General features: G+C 41.6%; 1 protein-coding gene across 5 annotated transcripts in view; it reads left to right on the top strand.

The window, feature by feature from the left end:
• The window catches only part of MED13L (mediator complex subunit 13L), a 178362-nt gene that overhangs the window by 118907 nt on the left and 41351 nt on the right, over window positions 1-18104 (top strand). For all 5 annotated transcript variants that reach the window (XM_031592083.2, XM_090152604.1, XM_090152605.1 and 2 more), the window contains 6 exons: window positions 6209-6354; window positions 7616-7807; window positions 8186-8377; window positions 12978-13140; window positions 13949-14053; window positions 16920-17651. In XM_031592083.2, the coding sequence (XP_031447943.2) occupies window positions 6209-6354; window positions 7616-7807; window positions 8186-8377; window positions 12978-13140; window positions 13949-14053; window positions 16920-17651 (1530 nt within the window). The remainder of the gene's footprint in view (window positions 1-6208; window positions 6355-7615; window positions 7808-8185; window positions 8378-12977; window positions 13141-13948; window positions 14054-16919; window positions 17652-18104) is intronic.

The raw sequence follows: 18104 nt of genomic DNA, 5'->3' as shown, positions 1-18104 counted from the left end.
AGAGTGAGGGGTGTGAGCCTTGCTGAGAGGTGCTGGTGACAATCGAGGAGGTGCTGAGATAGTGAATCTGTAATGCAAACATTAAATATATCTCAAGCATTAAAAAAAAAAAAAAATAGCAACAGAGCATGTGAGACAACATAATGATGTCTGAAGTCCAATCATGAGAAGGCCTGGGCAGTTCTGGGAATTGCAGTACTCTGTATGCTCCTCTTGCCTCCAGAGAGAAAGCAGAGAGAGAGCAGCTGCCGAAGCAGCATGACCCAATCTGCAAGTTGGCCTCCTGTGTTCTTACTCTTTGCAATATGAAGACTTGTGACTTTGGGCAGAAGCAGCTAAAACAGCTACGGACATGTGCACTGTTTTCCCTATGTATCCAGAGTTCTCTCAATGTCAGTTTCCTTTCTTCTAGGAGAGCACAAAACAGGCTGTGGGCTGCAGCTGAGCAGCATCAAGGCCATGGCATGCAGCAGCTGTGTGAGTCTCGTGTCTGCTGCAGAGGCCCTGTGCTGCCAGCCGCTCACTGGGAGCTGCTGCGTCCAAAAACTCTGCTTGTCTCATGGCTAGGAGTGCTTTCTGTTCTGGTTTGATTGTGGTTTTTGCAAAACAAACCTGGTGCTAATTATACCACGTTTCTTAAATTTTTGCATGTTGCAAACTACTCACGCTGTACTTCCAAATAACATACTTGATCTTATTTCAGATGGGCAACATCCACAGTCCAGCTGGTAGGCACAGTATGTCATGGGTTGTCTGTGAGCACAAGGAGAGCCATGTGCATGCTCTGCCTCGCACTGGAGCAGCCAGGCAGCAGTCCCAAGCACTGGCCCACAGTCAGCCAACCCTGATGGCAGCAGGAGGGGTTCTTGGGCAGCCCCAGCCCTAGGGCTGTTGCCAGCCCATCCACGTGGGTAGCATTAGCTTTCTGCTGCCCTTCGGTGGGTGTTGCAGGCTGTGGAGTGTCCGGGTGCTGCCATCTCCTGCCCACACCACCCCTGTAACCCACCAAGGGCTGTCCTGCATGAGCAGATCCGAAGCAACCAATGGCACTGTGTTCTCCCAGCTGTGTGTGTTGGTGCAGAGTATGTTCATGCCCTCCTTTTTTTATAGTCCACCTCAAGCAAGTGATTAGTCTCATTGTGATGGCATGTTTTCCTAATGTGTGGGGCTTATTGCTGTCTCTTTCCAAGATCAGACTTTATTATGTGATTTTGACGGGTACTGGAAAAGCAATAGAGATTATTCTTCATAAAAATAATTAATTATACACAGACAGTGGTTTTAATAATGGCTTACAAATGAAAGGAGAGAACCAGGAGGCTGCTGGCAGCGTGGAAGGAGCTCAAGCTCAGTGTGCTGGTGGCTGTTGTAGGAAGGGAAAGTTTTAAGTGTACTCCAGGAAAGCAAAAGCATACCAAAGTCTGAGGTTACATTTATGATGATGAACAACAATTTCAAGAACTGTACTGGTAACAAGAGGATTTTGGAACAAGTAATATGTGCAGTCTTAATTTAGGGTGAGAGAGATAATAACGTTTGTCAGAGTGCTCGATCTGTTCCTCATGTCCGTGTTCCCATTTGGTACGTGCATTCAAAACTCAGTTATAAAATGCAATTCTTTAGCATTTTCTTCCCTGAGATTAATTGTGTGGAAATAAGCTCTCTAAAGTTTGAATGCAGACCAGCTGACCTTCCATTGGGTATTTATATAAACCTACAATATAGAGGATGAGTAAGACAATAAATCTGTCAGATGCTCTTTCTCTGCCAGCATCGTGTAGTTTAAACCTGGTTGTGTTTTCATAGTCCTTGTCTGATTTTTATACGTACATAAATTCAACTTCATGTATTTCCCTTTAAGTCCTTTATAGTAACCTAGGGATTGCTGCTCAGAAAGATTATGGGAGGTCCTAAATATTACATGAACAAGCAACTCGGTTACCTTTCTGGCTATCTCCAAGGTTATTTAAGGTAATGAAGGCCCAGGGGAAAAACTCTGAAAGACGGTTGTTGTCAGTTGTGGTGATGAGGTGCCAGATTGAAGGCCTGATTCATGCAAACGCTCCTTATTGAAAGGATTTTCTGTGTTATGCATCTTGTTTCCTTTGTATGACAAATTGAGGAAAAAAACACAGAAGAGCTGATAACACTGAGGAGAAGAGCGCAGACATTTGCCTGTGTTACAAAAGATGATATTGCATTGCTGTTTCTCTTTGGGGCTTTTGCTTATCAACTTCCTTGCTCTAAAATGTTAGAAACTAAACACGGAGAACGGGTTCAAAGTACAATTAAGTGAACTGACGTGGAATAACTGTCACTGTGGAACTGGAGTGTGGTATTTTTTCCTTGTATTTCTATTAATAGAAGCCTCCTTTATTATTTTAATTTTAGCAAGTCTCTCCCTCAGTAAATGTAATAGAAATAGTCCTTAAAGTGTATGCTAGAGAATTTGCTGGCTCAAGGCTGCAGTGCTCAGCGTTGTTAGAGCTTGGTGTAGATGCAGCAATAGCTGGAAATGCCAGCAAGCACGCTGTTTGGGGATGGCACAGCATGGCTGTGGAGGTGTCAGTCAGCTGTAAAGAGGGAGAAGCTTCTGCAGGGAGACCACAGAGCCTGCATGGGGAAACATAGGCACTACTGGCGTTCCTTTAAGATGTGTTTAATGGTTACAAAGGTAGAATAAAAAACACAGGTCTTATGGAAACCTGTATTGAAATTTTGTGACAGAGGACTACGGCAATGACTGCTGTCTCTGGTGGCACTGACTGTGCCTGAGCAAAGCCAGCAGGAATTACACCTCACACCCTCAGTGCTGGTTAGCTGGATGCATCCTGCCAAGGTGTGCATCATGCTAAGCTCACGGGTATGTCACTAAGCATTTTGACTTCACACTGTGCCCAGGGCTTAAATAAGTTTAAATACTTCCAACTGTGTGGTTTTTTTAATCCATCAGACGCTTAAGTGGTTGTCATAGTTTTATGATTTTTGGTTATCTGTATTCCACGTCATAACATCAGGTAATGTTTGACTGTGGATGCTCAAAGATGCTGCAGAGCCACCTGGGGAATGTAGTTGTTGTTCTCCTCCAGACAGGCACCCGGAACTTGAGCATGCACAGTCAAACGTTACCTGATGTTATGATGTGGAATACAGATAACCAAAAATCATAAAATTATGACAGTGTTTGTCAGCTTTCTGTTTTGGACCCTGTGCCGGGGGATCAGGGCCTCAGGCCGGCTGCTCACGTAGCCACAGCTTGGAGACCAGCCCTTCATCCTTCCATCTGGGCAGCAGCACAGGCTCACAAACAGTTCTAAAGCTCGTCGCCATCCTTCTGTCGTCGTTAATTCATGCAAAGAGCATGTTTGGTGCAGCAGTTCGGGTTTCATAGCACGTCTATGACTGTGCTTGCTGTGAGCAGGCACCATGTGGGGCCCGGCAGGCTTTGTGGAGCAGGAACCGCTGGGGAGCCATCTCACGTGCCTCTGGTGGTTTGTGATGCTCGGGGTGTCAGGGAGATAAGAAAGAAAATGTACAGGAATGAGTAAGTTCAAAAATCTGTTGAGATAGTAGAATGGGTTTTCAAAAGCCTCTCGGCTTTGGGTTTTGAACAGGGTTGAGGTAGATTTAAATAAAATATAAAATATCAATCTGAACATCGTGCTGCCCGGTGTCAGGAGCAGTCTGATCTGCATCTCTCGTTCAGCCATTCCTCTGTGCCTCTGCCAGCTCTGTGCGAGCTCGAGCTCTGCCATAGGCACAGGGCATTGTAACACAGTGCTGTAAGGCCCCGCTGAGCTCCGGAGCCGCTCGTGCGGCTCTGATGTGTAATGCATCTGAAGAGCTGCTCCTGAAGGCTGTGTGTAGCTCTGTGAGCTTTGTGTGAATCCTGCTCAGCGACGTCTCACATCCGCAGCAGGAGTGATTTCTGCAGCTTGGCATTTGAGGAATTGTGTGAGACGCACTGAAGCCAGGAATGGCACTGGCTGGAGCGCACGGTCCTGGCTGGGGGACATCACAGTGCTCTGATGCTGTTGTCTTGAATTAAAATCTGTATTTGTTACTGAAGTAAATGTTTTACTCAGAGTCTGCCAGAAGCTTACTAGGAATGTAGGAAGTCCCCAGGCTTTGATCATTGTTACTTTTGGTCCTGAAAGCTGAGCTTAAAGCCTTGACACCGAGGGAGCACAGCATCCCATAGCTGTGTTCTCCTGCAGCCCAGGGGCAGGAAGGCTGGGGGGCACAGGAAGGCACGGACCCATGAGGGCATCAGTGTGTTGAGGGCTGGGGCTGGAGGTCGTGCTCCTGCACTGGTCAAGTATTTAATGCTGGTCACGATCATTGCAATAATTCCTGGGTCATATTTTCAGGAAATTAAAACAGACTTAATGCTCTTTTTTAAAAAAATTATTTTCCCCTTTGATTTTCTAAGCGTAACAATTAATTCTGGTGTTAGCTGATCTCTGTGGGAAAAGTCACTGGGATGCAAAAACTTCCTTGCAAAAACAAACATCTTCTGTCTTCTAAACTCTTGATGTTGTCCATCTCTTATTCTGACAGCATTTGTGGTTAGCTGTGAATTTTGTAGGACTGCATGTGATTTGTTCACACCAGACCACTTGAAAGGGTCCTGTGTGGTCCCAGAAGGTCTTTTCCTTGTGTTCTATGGAAGACAAGCAGGACTGTTGTAGTCCAGCACTGCAGGAAGCGTGCAGAATCGGGAGGATTTCTGTGTAATATCCTAAAGACGGGAGCTGAAAATGACGACTTAACAAACAGCTTTGCTCGCTCCTTTAGAGAGGCTGACGTGCTGCACACAGATTTCTCTGCTGGGATTATCCCCGCTTGATCTTAGACCAGATTTCTCATCCTCTTTTTATTTATTAGAGTCTTCTTTATATTTGTCCCATATCAAGGAAGTAACGGGTTTTGATTAAATAGTTGATCTTTGTTTGTGTCATGGATGCTCACAATCCGTTCTTTTTGCTTTTCCTTTTATGTGGGGCAAGAAAGATAGATTGACAGAAACACCTGTAGCCATTCTGTTCCTTACTGCCACTTGCCATGTAAATTAACGAGCAATTTACTTCTACAGCATTGATGACAGAGCTCAACGACCTGAAATTTCTTTCCCTTGTGAAAATGAAAATCTAATAAAACCTTTCATTTCACAGTGTTAATTGATTGCTACAAAGTAGTTCTAAGGACAGAATGATAGCACCCATCTGTAATATAAGTAACCTTTTCTCTCTGGATTTTCTCAGCTGACCATTTTCTGTTCCTCTGTGGCAGCGTTGGAGGCTCACAGTTAAGGGCAATATCCTGTTCTACACGACACGTGGAATCATTCTGAGATTTAGTGAGATTAATACAGCTTCCTGTTCTAGACCATCAGTGCCTTTGTTTAAACATAACTGACAGTAGTTGAGCACTTGGTTGTCTTAAATACTCCCGTGGAATTGCTGCAGTTGGCTGTGTATCTTCTGCTGAAGGCAGTTAATGCAGGCTGCATCATGGCCAGCCCCGTGCCAAAGCCAGCAGCAACTCGCACGCTGTGTGCAGCTCTGAACTGGGCTGAAGAGTCACTGCGAAATTGCCTCTTCAGCTTTGGCAAGTTTTAGGTGATTAAAATGATACGTAAAAAACATGAAATGTGTTTTATTTCTTCTTGACTTTGTGGCAAGGGATTTGCCAGCAAGTGGTTAACAGTGATGGGAGGTTATTTCATAAATAGAATGAAGTCAAAAGTTTTAAATACCATCCACTTCAAATTCAGTGCAGTAGTCAGTGACAAAACCACAGTTCATCCTAAACCATTGTCAGCTTGTTGTAACATTCATGTGCTCTCTACAGTAGGGTCTCAAAAGGTGCTGATAGGCACCTTTCCTGTTCCTTTCCTAGTTGGTGAACTACTGAGTGCTGAATGTTACTGAATGCTCTTCATCTCTTGAGCTCCAGATAATCCCTTTTGTTTGCAGAGATCTTACTAATTGAAACAAGCAGGGAAACAAATCTTTGAGATAGGTGCCAGCTCTGCTAAATAGTTGTTTAGCAATGGGTGCTGCTGTTGTACCTGGTCATCAGTCAGGTGATGAACCTGTACTTGGTGGCAAGAGTGTATTTTAGCTTCTTAAGGCTATGAAATCACTAACCTATCAGTTCACTAACGTTAATAAATTCCTTTCTTTTTTGTCTCTCCCATCCCCAGTGAGCATTTGTCGTGTGCCTTCACATTCTTTCTTCATGGGGAAAGCAATGTGTGCACCAGTGTGGAGATTGCTCAGCACCAGCCAATCTACCTGATCAATGAAGAGCATATCCATATGGCCCAGTCCTCTCCATCGCCGTTCCAAGGTAAGGGAGGAGGTTTGGGATTGTGGTCCGTTTAAACTTCACACCTGCATGGGAGGAACCTGCTCCTGGTGATGTTATCTTCACAGATGAATAAAAATAAGCAACTCTTCCAACTCTGTTTCTATTCAGGAAGGTAGGAACATAAAGGAAAATGTTGATAGGACCTCAAAACTATAGCTAGCCATAAATAACGTGCAAATTTTCTAGAGCTTTCTGTTTATGAACGTTATGTCTGAATGTGTAGTAATTTATTTTTTTTTAAAGGTGAATTACGTGTTATTTTAAAAAATGAATGTACTTCTTGAGTGGTGTCGGCATCAGTGACTTCAAACCTGTACCTCAAAGAGCATAGGTATACAAATATTAAGTAGGGTTGAAAATGCACCAGAAAGAATGAAATGTTGAAGCATCTGTGACTATATATTTGCCCATGTAAGCAATTCGAATTGTAGAATCATAGAATCAGGGTTTTATAGAACTAAGTTAAAGCTGCTAAAATTCATGGTGCAATTGCAGTGTGATGCTCTACCTCTAAAATTTAGAGTATTTCAGTCATTGAGTCATTACAGACTGAAATTATGATTTCAAAGTAATTAAAGCAAGAGATCTTTATAAAATTAAGCGCTGAAATAAAGCAACACCCAGAGACTAGAAAATGAGTGTTTGAAGAAACTTGGTTGAAAAATATTTCACTACAAGATAAGAAGTTTTGACAGAACATAGACTCTTAGACCACTTAAGATTTTATTTCAGCAAGCTGAGTTCTTTGCTGTCTTAAATCAAATATAACTAAAAGCAAAATGAAGTTCAAATGGAAATACTTGTGTTGAGCAACTCGTTATCCCTATTTGCCACAACTGTAGTCTTCTTCAGGTTCTCTATCCTTTTAACACTGAGAAGGCCTTAGTACCACGTGTTGCTGGTAAAAGCTATTGTTAAGTGTCTGTCTCCTATTACTTCCATGTATGGTCATCCCTTTACCAGTGAGTGTTGTTCCAGAACACTTAGATAAATTTCTTATAGATATTATTAATCTAAACTGCAAAAAGGTCTGTTTTTAGCTCAGTAAGGACAGCCATAAAAGAAGCTAGTGCAGTGTAATGAAGCCTTAAATTCCCACCCTTACCTGATTTTCCAGTGGTTTTTTCTTGAAGACAGATCCTTAAATCAGCATACAAATGAAATAGTGAGCCAAGCGAGGCAGAGAATGGCTGACAGGTAATTGAAATGTACTGTAAGCACTGTTATTCTTATTTTGCAGTTTTGGTCAGTCCTTATGGTTTGAATGGTACACTCACGGGTCAGTCATATAAGATGTCAGACCCAGCAACTCGTAAGCTGATGGAGGAATGGCAGTATTTTTACCCTATGGTGCTGAAGAAAAAAGAAGGGATGAAAGAGGAAGAGCTGGGATATGACAACGATTTCCCTGTGGCAGTGGAAGTCATTGTTGGTAAGTTTCAGTATTCTGCCTGAAGCATTATTTTCTTCCACATGCTTTAAAAAAAAAATCTAATTAATCAGAAACAGCTATTATAATTTTCCTATCTTCTCTTGTAGCTCTCTTGACGCTGGAACATCTGACTAGTTATCTTGCCTCAAGCTTCTTTACTCCCTGTATCCCATATGCTATTATTCACATTATCAAGCTCCTTGTTTCATCCCTGTACTGGTTATAGCAGGTTGAATGTTTATTAGTATGTAAAATTCCTTAGCTCTTTGTATTTCAGACAAGTTTTGCCTAATTGACATTGAAAATGAGTGGAAGCAGCTAGGGCTGCTGAATATTATATGTTATGTTTAAGACTTTTGTTTTTCCATTTCGTTATAGGTGGTGTAAGGATGGTGTATCCTTCAGCCTTTGTTCTCATCTCCCAGAGTGACATCCCCATGTCACAGAACGCTGCCAGTGCTGGAGGCCATATAAATGTGGGGCAGCAGGGGCTTGGAAGCGTGAAAGATCCTTCTAGTACCTGTGGAATGCCTCTCACTCCACCCACTTCTCCAGAGCAGGCTGTTATGGGTAAGCAATAACCCTAATAGCCTGGAGTTGCTATTTCATTTTTACGTGTGTGAAGATAAGTGTATGAACAGTAGCAGATTAAAGACAGGAAATAGACTGAGATTTAAGAGACGGCTTTTTCCGTAGGTCTGTGATAAGTGGCAACTGATCTTCTAAACACTCCTGAAGAAGACACACTTTTAAACGAAACTTTGTGAATTCTGTCCAGCTTTATTTTCTGTGCACTATTGCAAATACATGGCAGACTAGATTATGCCAGTGTTATAGGTGGATTTTGTGTGTGGTTCTGAAGTGGTGTTTTTTTTGCATTGAGATGAGAGTGTTTTGTATTTTGAATTTATTGTTGTACAAGAGTATAGTGAACATACAGCAGTATGTAGTTCTTTTTGTACAAAGCTAGAAATATTGCATTTAACTAATTAGTCATGTTTATGTAATAATAACATGCAAATACAAGCTACTCTTTTTACCTGCCACCATTGGGTTTTAGTTAGGGCCATTCAAAAGAAATGCATAAGTCTCCAGACATGGTGATGAGGAGCTGGCCTCTCAAATGTGGGCTGACATGAGCTTCCATGCTCTGTGCCCAGCACGCAGGGTGCTGTGTGGTGCCTGCTGCTCCACTGCCTCTTCTGTCTGCATAGAATGTGCCCTGCTGTGTGATTGGGTCCATGGTAGTTCTTATCTCAAGTCATCTTCATGCTTGATAGATGGGACACAAGATCGTAGAATCTAGAATGGTTGAGAAGGACCACAATGCTCATCTAGTTTCAACTGCCTGCTGTGTGCAGGTCGCCAACCAGCAGACCAGGCTGCCCAGAGCCACATCCAGCCTGGCCTTGAATGCTTCCAGGGATGGGGCATCCACAGCCTCCTTGGGCAACCTGTTCCAGTGCCTCACCACCCTCTGTGTGAAAAACTTCCTCCTAATATCCAACCTAAACCTCCCCATCTTAGTTTAAAACCATTCCCCCTTGTCCTATCATTATCCACCCTTGTGAACAGCCGTACCCCCTCCTGTTTACACACTCCTTTCAAATATTGGAAGGCCATGATGAGATCCTCAGTACCTCACCTCTTCAGAAATAAATGTGTGTATTGGGTTGCTCCTCAGAAATTAAATGTATATATACTGTCTGTTGTCATCTAGAGTATGAATGAGACCCTAGCATGGTTGGAGGGGTTGTACTGTAACTAATTGTGGATCGCAGTTTCAGATGAGGATGGAGGAACAGAGGAGTCTTAGCCATAGAGGAGTGAAATGCATGTTTGTGTGCAGGCGTCTAAGATGGTAAAGGGGGGAAAAAAGTGAATTATCAGATACAGCAAAAAGAACTCAGTGAATATTGTTCAAAAAAACATTTTGAAGGCATCTGAAAAATTGCCATTGTATTTTTAAAATTTTCAGATCCCTGTTAAACTTGTATAATATCGCAAGGGAATTCTGTTTTACAGTGTTCATAACTATTAAAGTCTAAAAAAATGTTAATATTGTTCAATCTGGCAGCCACAATTTCTGTTTGATCTCTGCTGTTGTTTAAGAGAGCAGTATGAAACTGGTGCTTCCCCAGAGAATAATGAAAGGATTCCATTATTTTGTATCATTTACCATTTTAAAAGATCTTGGCAAATTGGAGAAATGGATCAGAAAAACATGTCATGCTGTGCAGAACTGGTAAATGGGTACATAAACTGGGTTAATCTGAAGCATGTGAATAATCCTTCAGTTCTGCTCCATGCTGGTAAAAACATGGGTGTAGTTCCACATCCAGTTCTGAGCACTATTATTAAGCAAAGATGTGGACAAATTGAACGGAGTCCAGAAAAGCACAGTATAAATGATGATAGATTTTTGCAGACAGGGCCCACAGGGAAAGATGGAAAGAATTGAGGCTGTTTAGTCTAGAGAAGAGAAATCTGAAGGAGAGACAGTCTAACGGTCTTCAGAGACATAAAAAGGGAAAAATAATAATCTTTCCTCTGCAACCAGTATGTAATGAATCTAAACTAGAGCGAAGCAAATCTAGGTTAAACATTGGGAAAAAACTTTCTCTGAGTGAAGATAATGAAGTGTTAGAATAATTGGCTGGTGGGAAGCTACCATTAGCAGAGAGGCGGGTGGGTTGGTTTTTCTTTTTTTTTTTTTCTTTCCTTCTCTCTCTCTGTTTCTCCTTCCTCCCTTCCTCCCTTCCCTCCCTCCTTTCCTTCCTCCCTTCCCTCCCTCCTTTCTTTCCTCCCTTCCTCCCTCCCTTCCTTCTTCCCTCCGTCCCTCCCTCTGTCCCTCTCTTTCAGAGTGGGTTAGTCAAATATTTTTTCTGAAATAAGATTGCAGTCAATCAGGGACAAAGGAAGGGATGGGCTTCATGATCTCTTCAGATCTCTTCCAAGCACACTTTCTGTGGTTGTCTCTAATGTATGTAAAGAAACAACTTTCCGCTGGAACTATAGAATGGGATTTTTTCAGGTGTAGAACCAGAGTGTAGTATAAAAAGTATTCATTTGGGAAAAAAATAGTTAATGCACTCATCTCAAAGCTCTGGTAGACCCGTGGTTATCCTCCTTTACCTCCAATTCTTCCCTCTCCATCACTTCTTTCACACTGGTGGTTACATCCATCCTGCTGTTAGCTTATGGATTGTGTATGTGTGTGCATTATGTTTGTTTATTTACACACATCTCCCTCTGAAAAGGAGCACATGCGATAATTCCAGAAGTTTTGATCTGATTTTTATGGTTTTTATTACCAAGACATTGAATTCACAAGCAGTGTTGAACATTTGAAAGCCAGTTACATAGATCGTTAGTCACTGACCTCAGTATGTGTAGGAATATACTTTTGATTGCCTCTTTTTTGTTAAAATTCTATGTGAAAAGAGAAGCAGGAGAGTTCTAGTTGGAGAAAATAAGTGTAAGTGTGAAGAATGGAAGAAGATACGGGGTTAGGCAGCGTGTGTGCAATTGTAGAAGCTGGGTTTTGAACGTCACCTAATAGAAGTCAGCAGAACTGCCTTGTAGGATGTAGCAATGTATGGCAGTGAATACATCCAGCGTTTCATTCTTAAGGCTTTCTAAATTGTGTCAGGCAGAAGGACAAAGTGTTCTGTACACTGATTTGACCTTGTTAAGATGCAGCATATCCTTACTTAGTTTTCCATCCAGAGCGCAGCGGTGCTCAGTGACTGAGCCAAATGAGCCTAAAGCTCCCTCTGCTGTTCCAGGTTCTGCTTTTAAAGATGACTCTTGGATTTCAGTTAATCTGAACAAAACCCTACTGCGTAGTAGAAAAAGAAACACCTGCGTATACAACAGCTGATAAGGTTTCTGTCTCACAGACAGAAAGAAGTGAAGTGCAGAGTGTAAATAGGAATTTTCAGCTTATTAATGTGTTGAGTAATATTTTCATTTCTATGAAATATGATGCTAATCACACAGAATCGCAGAATGGCCTGGCTTGGAAGGGACCTCGAGGATCATGAATCTCCAACCCTCTGCCACACGCAGGGCCACCAACCTCCCCATTTAATACTAGACCAGGCTGCCCAGGGCCCCATCCAACCTGGCCTTGAACACCTCCAGGGACGGGGCATCCACAGCCTCTCTGGGCAGCTGTTCCAGCACCTCACCACTCTCATAATAAAGAACTTCTTCCTGACATCCAACCAAAATCTTCCCTCCCTCAACTTAAAACCATTTCCCCTCGTCCTGCGGTTATCAACCCTTTCAAAGAGTTGATTCCCCTCCCCTCTGTAGGCTCCCTTTAGGTACTGAAAGGCTGCAATGAGGTCACCCCGCAGCCTTCTTTTCTCCAGGCTGAACAAGCCCAGCTCTTTCAGCCTGTCTTCATAGTGGAGGTGCTCCAGTCCCCTCATCATCTTTGTGGCCCTCCTCTGGACCCTCTCCAACAACTCTTTGTCCTTCTTGTATTGGGGGCTCCAGACCTGGACGCAGTACTACAGATGGGGCCTCACAAGAGCAGAGTAGAGGGGAACAATCACCTCCCTGTCCCTGCTGGCGACCCCTCTTCTGATGGAGCCCAGGATACCATTTGCCTTCCGAGCTGCAAGGGCACACTGCTGGCTCATGTTAAGTTTTTCATTCAACAAGACCCCAGGTCCTTCTCTGCAGGACTGCTCTCAAGGACCGCTCCTTCCAGTCTGTATGGATGCCTGGGATTCCTCCAGCCCAAGTGCAAAACTCTGCCGTGTTGAACCTCATTAGATTCACCCAGGCTCACCTTTCAAGCCTGTTCAGGTCCCTCTGAATGGCATCCCTTCCTTTCACTGTGTCAACCACACCACTCAGCTTGATGTCATCAGCAAACTTGCTGAGGGTGCCCTTGATTCTGTCATACATGGTACAGCTTAGAACCTCACATGTAATGTTAGTTGTATATATGAACAATCAGCTGTTAAACTGGTCTCTAATAGTGTACATTTAAACTGTAAGACTTCACTGAAGCAAGTTTTGATTTTGGTAATTCAGTTCAGGCGTAATGTAAAGAAGTAGTGTCATGTTCCATTCATTTCTTCATTGAGGTTTTATCTTGAGTATAAAAAATGATTTGTGCTTTCAAATAACAACTGCTTAATTTATCTTGTAGGAGAAAGTGGATGCTCTCAGAGCAGTGTCAGCCATTCAGCTATACAGGAGGGAACAGTTAGTGTACACAGTCCAAAGAAATCAAGCAAGATTACTCCAAAATTTCACAATCGTATGGTTCACCGTGTCTGGAAGGAATGCATTCTCAACAGGTCACAGTCCAAGTAAGGCGGTAGTCCTTATTAATACCATATAATACATAGTTAAAATGTTAATAATTTTGCCTTAGATATTATTCCTGACAGAATTACTTTTGCCACTAATCAAAGCTAATATTGCAATGCAGCATTACCAAAGAAAATTTGTTACTGTATTCATCTGAAAACTCTTTAAAGCTATTCATGTTCCATTTGCAGTCATGTATCTTAACTTTATCAGACTTTGAGGTTAAAAATCTATACAGGGTGCCTTTAGCGAGGTGTTTTCAGATTCAGTGACTGCAGTTTCTAGTTCCACTTGTAGTTACTAGACTGAAAGTTGGGTGACTGAAGAACCAAGGGGGTGTATTTAATATTTAGAACTCCAAGGGTAGTATTTAAGGAACTGGACTAAAATTCCTAGTGATAAGGATGTGGGTTGTTTTTAGCATTGCAGGTCTTTATTACTTAAATTTTTACTTTATTACTTAAAATACATTCATGGCACGAGATGCCCTGAAATCCTTATTTTTTTATTGTTTCATATCTGAATATGTCAGACGAATTTTCAGAATTCTAAATTGCTTGTATCTTATTTTATGTTCTCAAACGCCAGACAGACATCTATCTGATGTGGAGCTGGTACCATCCTCCCATCAAAGTTTTTAGATGTATTAGAAGGAAATACTGTTAAAAAAAGAATTATATTTCAAAGGGGAAGTAGTAGAAAGGAATTTTATTTGAGATTAACAGATGTGAATTTACACATGCTTGTTTATTTAAGGTTTTGTTTTACACAGCGTAATAATTACTAAAGCAATTGTTTATTCCTTAGGAGGAGTCAAATTACCACTGCAAATCTGGAAGAGGAAGTTCCTAACAATACTGTTTCTTGGGATTTTGTGGATCCAGTCCAAAGAGTCAGTTGTTCTTGTTCCAGGTGAGCTTCAAAGACAGGAAGCGTTTCTCGTGCTGAAAGAGCACTGTTCAGTTAGATACAGGTACCCTTTAAGAAGTGAGTTATGTTTTAGCTGAGAAAAGAGGAAACTCTAAAACTGCACATCAATCACATTCAGGTGATTAACAAGCATCTCTTATCATTGTCTACTTGTCGCAGGCAACTTAAGTGGAAAAATGGTCCCAGATTAGAGAGCAAGGTCTAGAATCACTCAAAGATTTCTCATTTGTAATCAACCCATCCTTCAGGCTTTTCAGAGATGTGAGCTTCAAAGCTCCAAAATTTGGAGTGCTAAAATTATGATGAAGAGGAGCAGAAACTCAGATGGCAACTTATGCAGAGTTGGCTCAGAATTAATAAACATTTGTTACAAATCAGTGAATGAGTTTGTGTCTTGCCTGAGTTTCAGTGCATCCTGATTTGAGGAACTCCTTTGGAGAAAGAGGAAAAATTTCCCTAAGAATGGCTTTCTCTCTGTTTATCCTCCAGTCAGTCTGCCATGACTCACCAGACACCAAAAAGGCACCAAGACAAAAGAGCAGCTCTGCAGCAGGGTCACTGCTGTGAATGGATGAAAAAGAAATCACAGCACAGTAAAGGAGCACTTTAGAAGTTTATTCAATTATCTGTCATTTTTGAATACTGGAAGTTCTAGTGCTACTCACACAGGAGAGCAAACCAGCAGCACCACTTCTACTAAACGTTTTATAGAATTGTCAGAGGTGATATTCTGGCCTGAGATGGCCAGAAAACCTGCTTCTGGTACTGCTTCTGGTTCATTCCTGTGTAACAGTTTTACTGAAATTCCTAATTCCTGAGGTCACCATCTACTTATTAGACTTGTAAAAATGTTTATATGACCTAATGAAGTTATTTTTAAGTATTCAAAGATGTAAATGACATTCATGTGCTCAAGCAGAAACACTGCCATGTTAACCAAGCCCCTGTGGTATCGTGCTTGGGTTTTTTCTGTTTTTTTTTTTTTTCACTGTTTTTTTGTTTGTCTGTTTGTTTTGTTTTAAATACTACAAGAAGGGTTTTTGTCAGAATTTATAGTCAACAGCTGATGATATGGCTGAAATGATTCTCCGTTCTTTTGGCTGATGGAGGCAGAGCTGATTTTCTTTTTTCCTTTTCTTTCAAAAATGAGGCAAGCTTGAGAATAATGCTGTAGTTAATGATAACAATTGTCTAACCAAATTCTTAAATGTTTGACCTGTCACAGTAGTCTGTGCAGGGCTTTCTGTGCAGATTTGGCCTTACAGAGAAATTTGGGAATATAGCACTCCATTGATCAGTGGAAGGTTGTTTAGAAAATGAGAAAGCCTGATTTTGTCCCCGTGCCTTGTGCTTGACTTCTTACAAAGTAGTTTCTTATTTGCATATTTGGAAGAAGAGACAAAGGAATACAAAGAGATTGCGTGTCACACGGAAGGCAGAGAGCTGAGTCTGTGCTTTCTGAAGTGAAAATGTCGGTCCTCTGCAGCCTTACTTCTACTCTGATTATTTGTTGGCTGTATGTATACTCAGGAATGTGGAACAAATGAATGTTTTGTCAGGATGCCAAGTGTTCTGTATAGGAAACTGAAGTCAAGCCTTGCCTGGAAAGCTTAGGGAACCAATAGTGGAAAAAGGAGATCTGAATCTGTAGAGAGGTTGAGCTGCATTTGCAATTTCAAGCAGTTTCAAACAACAATAAATGTGTGCCATGGAACTTCTGTGTATGTGAAGAAGCTGGACAGATTCTGTCATATCAGTATAATTGTCTTAGTAATCACTGTGCCTGTTGTGAGCACTGCGTAAATGTGAGTGCAAATGTGAAGATAAGATCTCATATATGGAGTTCTTTGATACTCAGCATCAAATTCAATCTTCTATAGACCCTACTTTCTGTCTTGGAAAACAGACTGTCTGGTGTCAGTAACTTCTGTAGTCATGTTGGTGTGGTGAATGATGGAAAATGAGTGCAATAAAATGTTGTAAGCCCATGCTTAAGGCACACCTGCAGTTATTAGAGCATTAGGTCCACATGGATGCTGTGCTCAGGATGATTTGTGGTGGCAAAGAACTTGTAATATTTCCTAATAACACCAATAAAACAAACACAAAGCCAGGACAACACCACGCAGTGTAAGATGGTTACAGGAAGAAGATGCAGTACAAGTAGTTGTATTTGTATGTTTGACAGCTGCTCTGCAAAACTTGGATGTCTTGCTAACTAAGTCAGAGAAGCAGAATTAGTTTTCCTCCGTCCAGTCGTCCACTTTATTTCAGATAATATAGTTTATCTTAACATTGTAATAAGTTTTCATGTTAATGGATTTCTGGTTTTGAATGCTTTCAAATATTTATTCATACATCAATTCTTAGTTGCTTATTTTTTGGACTAGTTATGCCTCTTTTTTTTTTTCTTTTTTTTTTTAACCTTATCTGGAGGAAACTGACATGAAAGCATTTTGCTGTATTTTGCTTCAGTGAACATAACCAAACCAATTCAGGTCTGTATTTTGGGGGCGTACAAGAATAGCAGTTCAGTTCCCCAGCAGTCATTTCACTTGAAGCCTGATTTATTTTATTTTGTTACATTAACTTGCATATAAGCAGTGTTAAGCTTTATATAAATATTAGATCTTCTTTGCTTTGAATTCTGTTTTTTGAGGACTCCCATTCTCCATTTATAGGTCAGACATACTGCAGTCATGTTGGGCTCTACCTAGTGCAGATCATGTGGCATTTCCAGAATCTCTTAAAAGACAGACAATAGACATAAGATTTCTTTGGGGTTCTTTCCATTAGAGCAGATAATAGGATGAACCATGCAGTGATTTGCTTTTGCCTCTGTTTTCAGGCACAAGGTTTTCAAACAGCGTTGTGCTGCTGGTTCCAGCCGCCCCCCAACGATAAATCAAGCAGGATTCAGTGTGGGAACATCGTCATCCTCATCGTTGCCACCTCCTGCCTCTTCAAAGCACAAAGCAACAGAAAGACAGGACAAGGGAGAGAAACTGCAAAAAAGGCCCATGATGCCATTTCACCATCGGCCCTCTGTGACTGAAGAGCTATGCGTGGAGCAGGACACATCAGGGCAGAAACTGGGATTAGCAGGAATGGAACCCTCTTTAGAAGTCCCAAATGCCAGAAAATATGAGAAGCCGCTATCTATACCTGCTAGAAATCCAAGCAAGCAAATTAATATGAATCCTATGGATTCACCCCATTCCCCTTCTTCCCCTCTGCCTCCCACACTTAGCCCCCAGCCGAGAGGTCAGGAAGCAGAGAATCTGGACCCACCTTCTGTACCTGTAAACCCAGCACTCTATGGCAGTGGGCTGGAGCTTCAGCCGTTGCCCAGCTTAGATGAGAGGACAGTTCTTGTTGGACAGAGGTTACCTCTGATGGCAGAGGTTAGTGAAACAGCATTATACTGTGGGATAATTCAGAACAATGAGTCACTAGATATGTGGAGGACCTATAGCGTCCCATCAAGTGATGATCCAGAATTCAGGCCACCAGGTCTTCCATGTGAGAGAGATGATGCCAAGATGGAAGTGAAGAACTCAGACTGCACTGCACTGAAAAGGTAAGAACGCAAATCGGCCTGAATGGTGCTTTTATTAAATTCTAACCATGATTAAATTCTCATTTCAGTAGTAAGCTTTGAATTCACTTGTGGTATCAAAACCTGAGGGATGATGTGAGTGTAGAAGACAGAACTTGTCTCTGGTAATTTTTTTAATGGGGACTTTTGTAGGAAGGTAACTAACGAAGAGAGATTTTTAGCAGCAGTTTTCTCATGTAATTTATGTGCTCCCCCCAAAAATTCTGTAATGAGTAGAAGGCTTCCCTGTAGCATTAAAGATGGTATGTGCTGGAGTTAACACTACTTAAGTAGGAATGGGCTATTATAGTATGCTTTATTTTTTTCTCATCTGGATTTTTGCTGGGCGTTGTAACAACTGATGCATCTTTTAAAAAAACCTTTATGAAAGTAAATGAACAAATATAAGAGTTGCATTATGCTTATGTGTTTTGA

The sequence above is a fragment of the Phasianus colchicus genome, chromosome 18 (assembly GCF_987193195.1).
Source record: "Phasianus colchicus chromosome 18, bPhaCol1.hap1.1, whole genome shotgun sequence".
Lineage (NCBI taxonomy): Eukaryota > Metazoa > Chordata > Aves > Galliformes > Phasianidae > Phasianus > Phasianus colchicus.
Note: the sequence above shows the minus strand (reverse complement) of the source record. Positions and strands in the feature narration are given on the sequence as shown.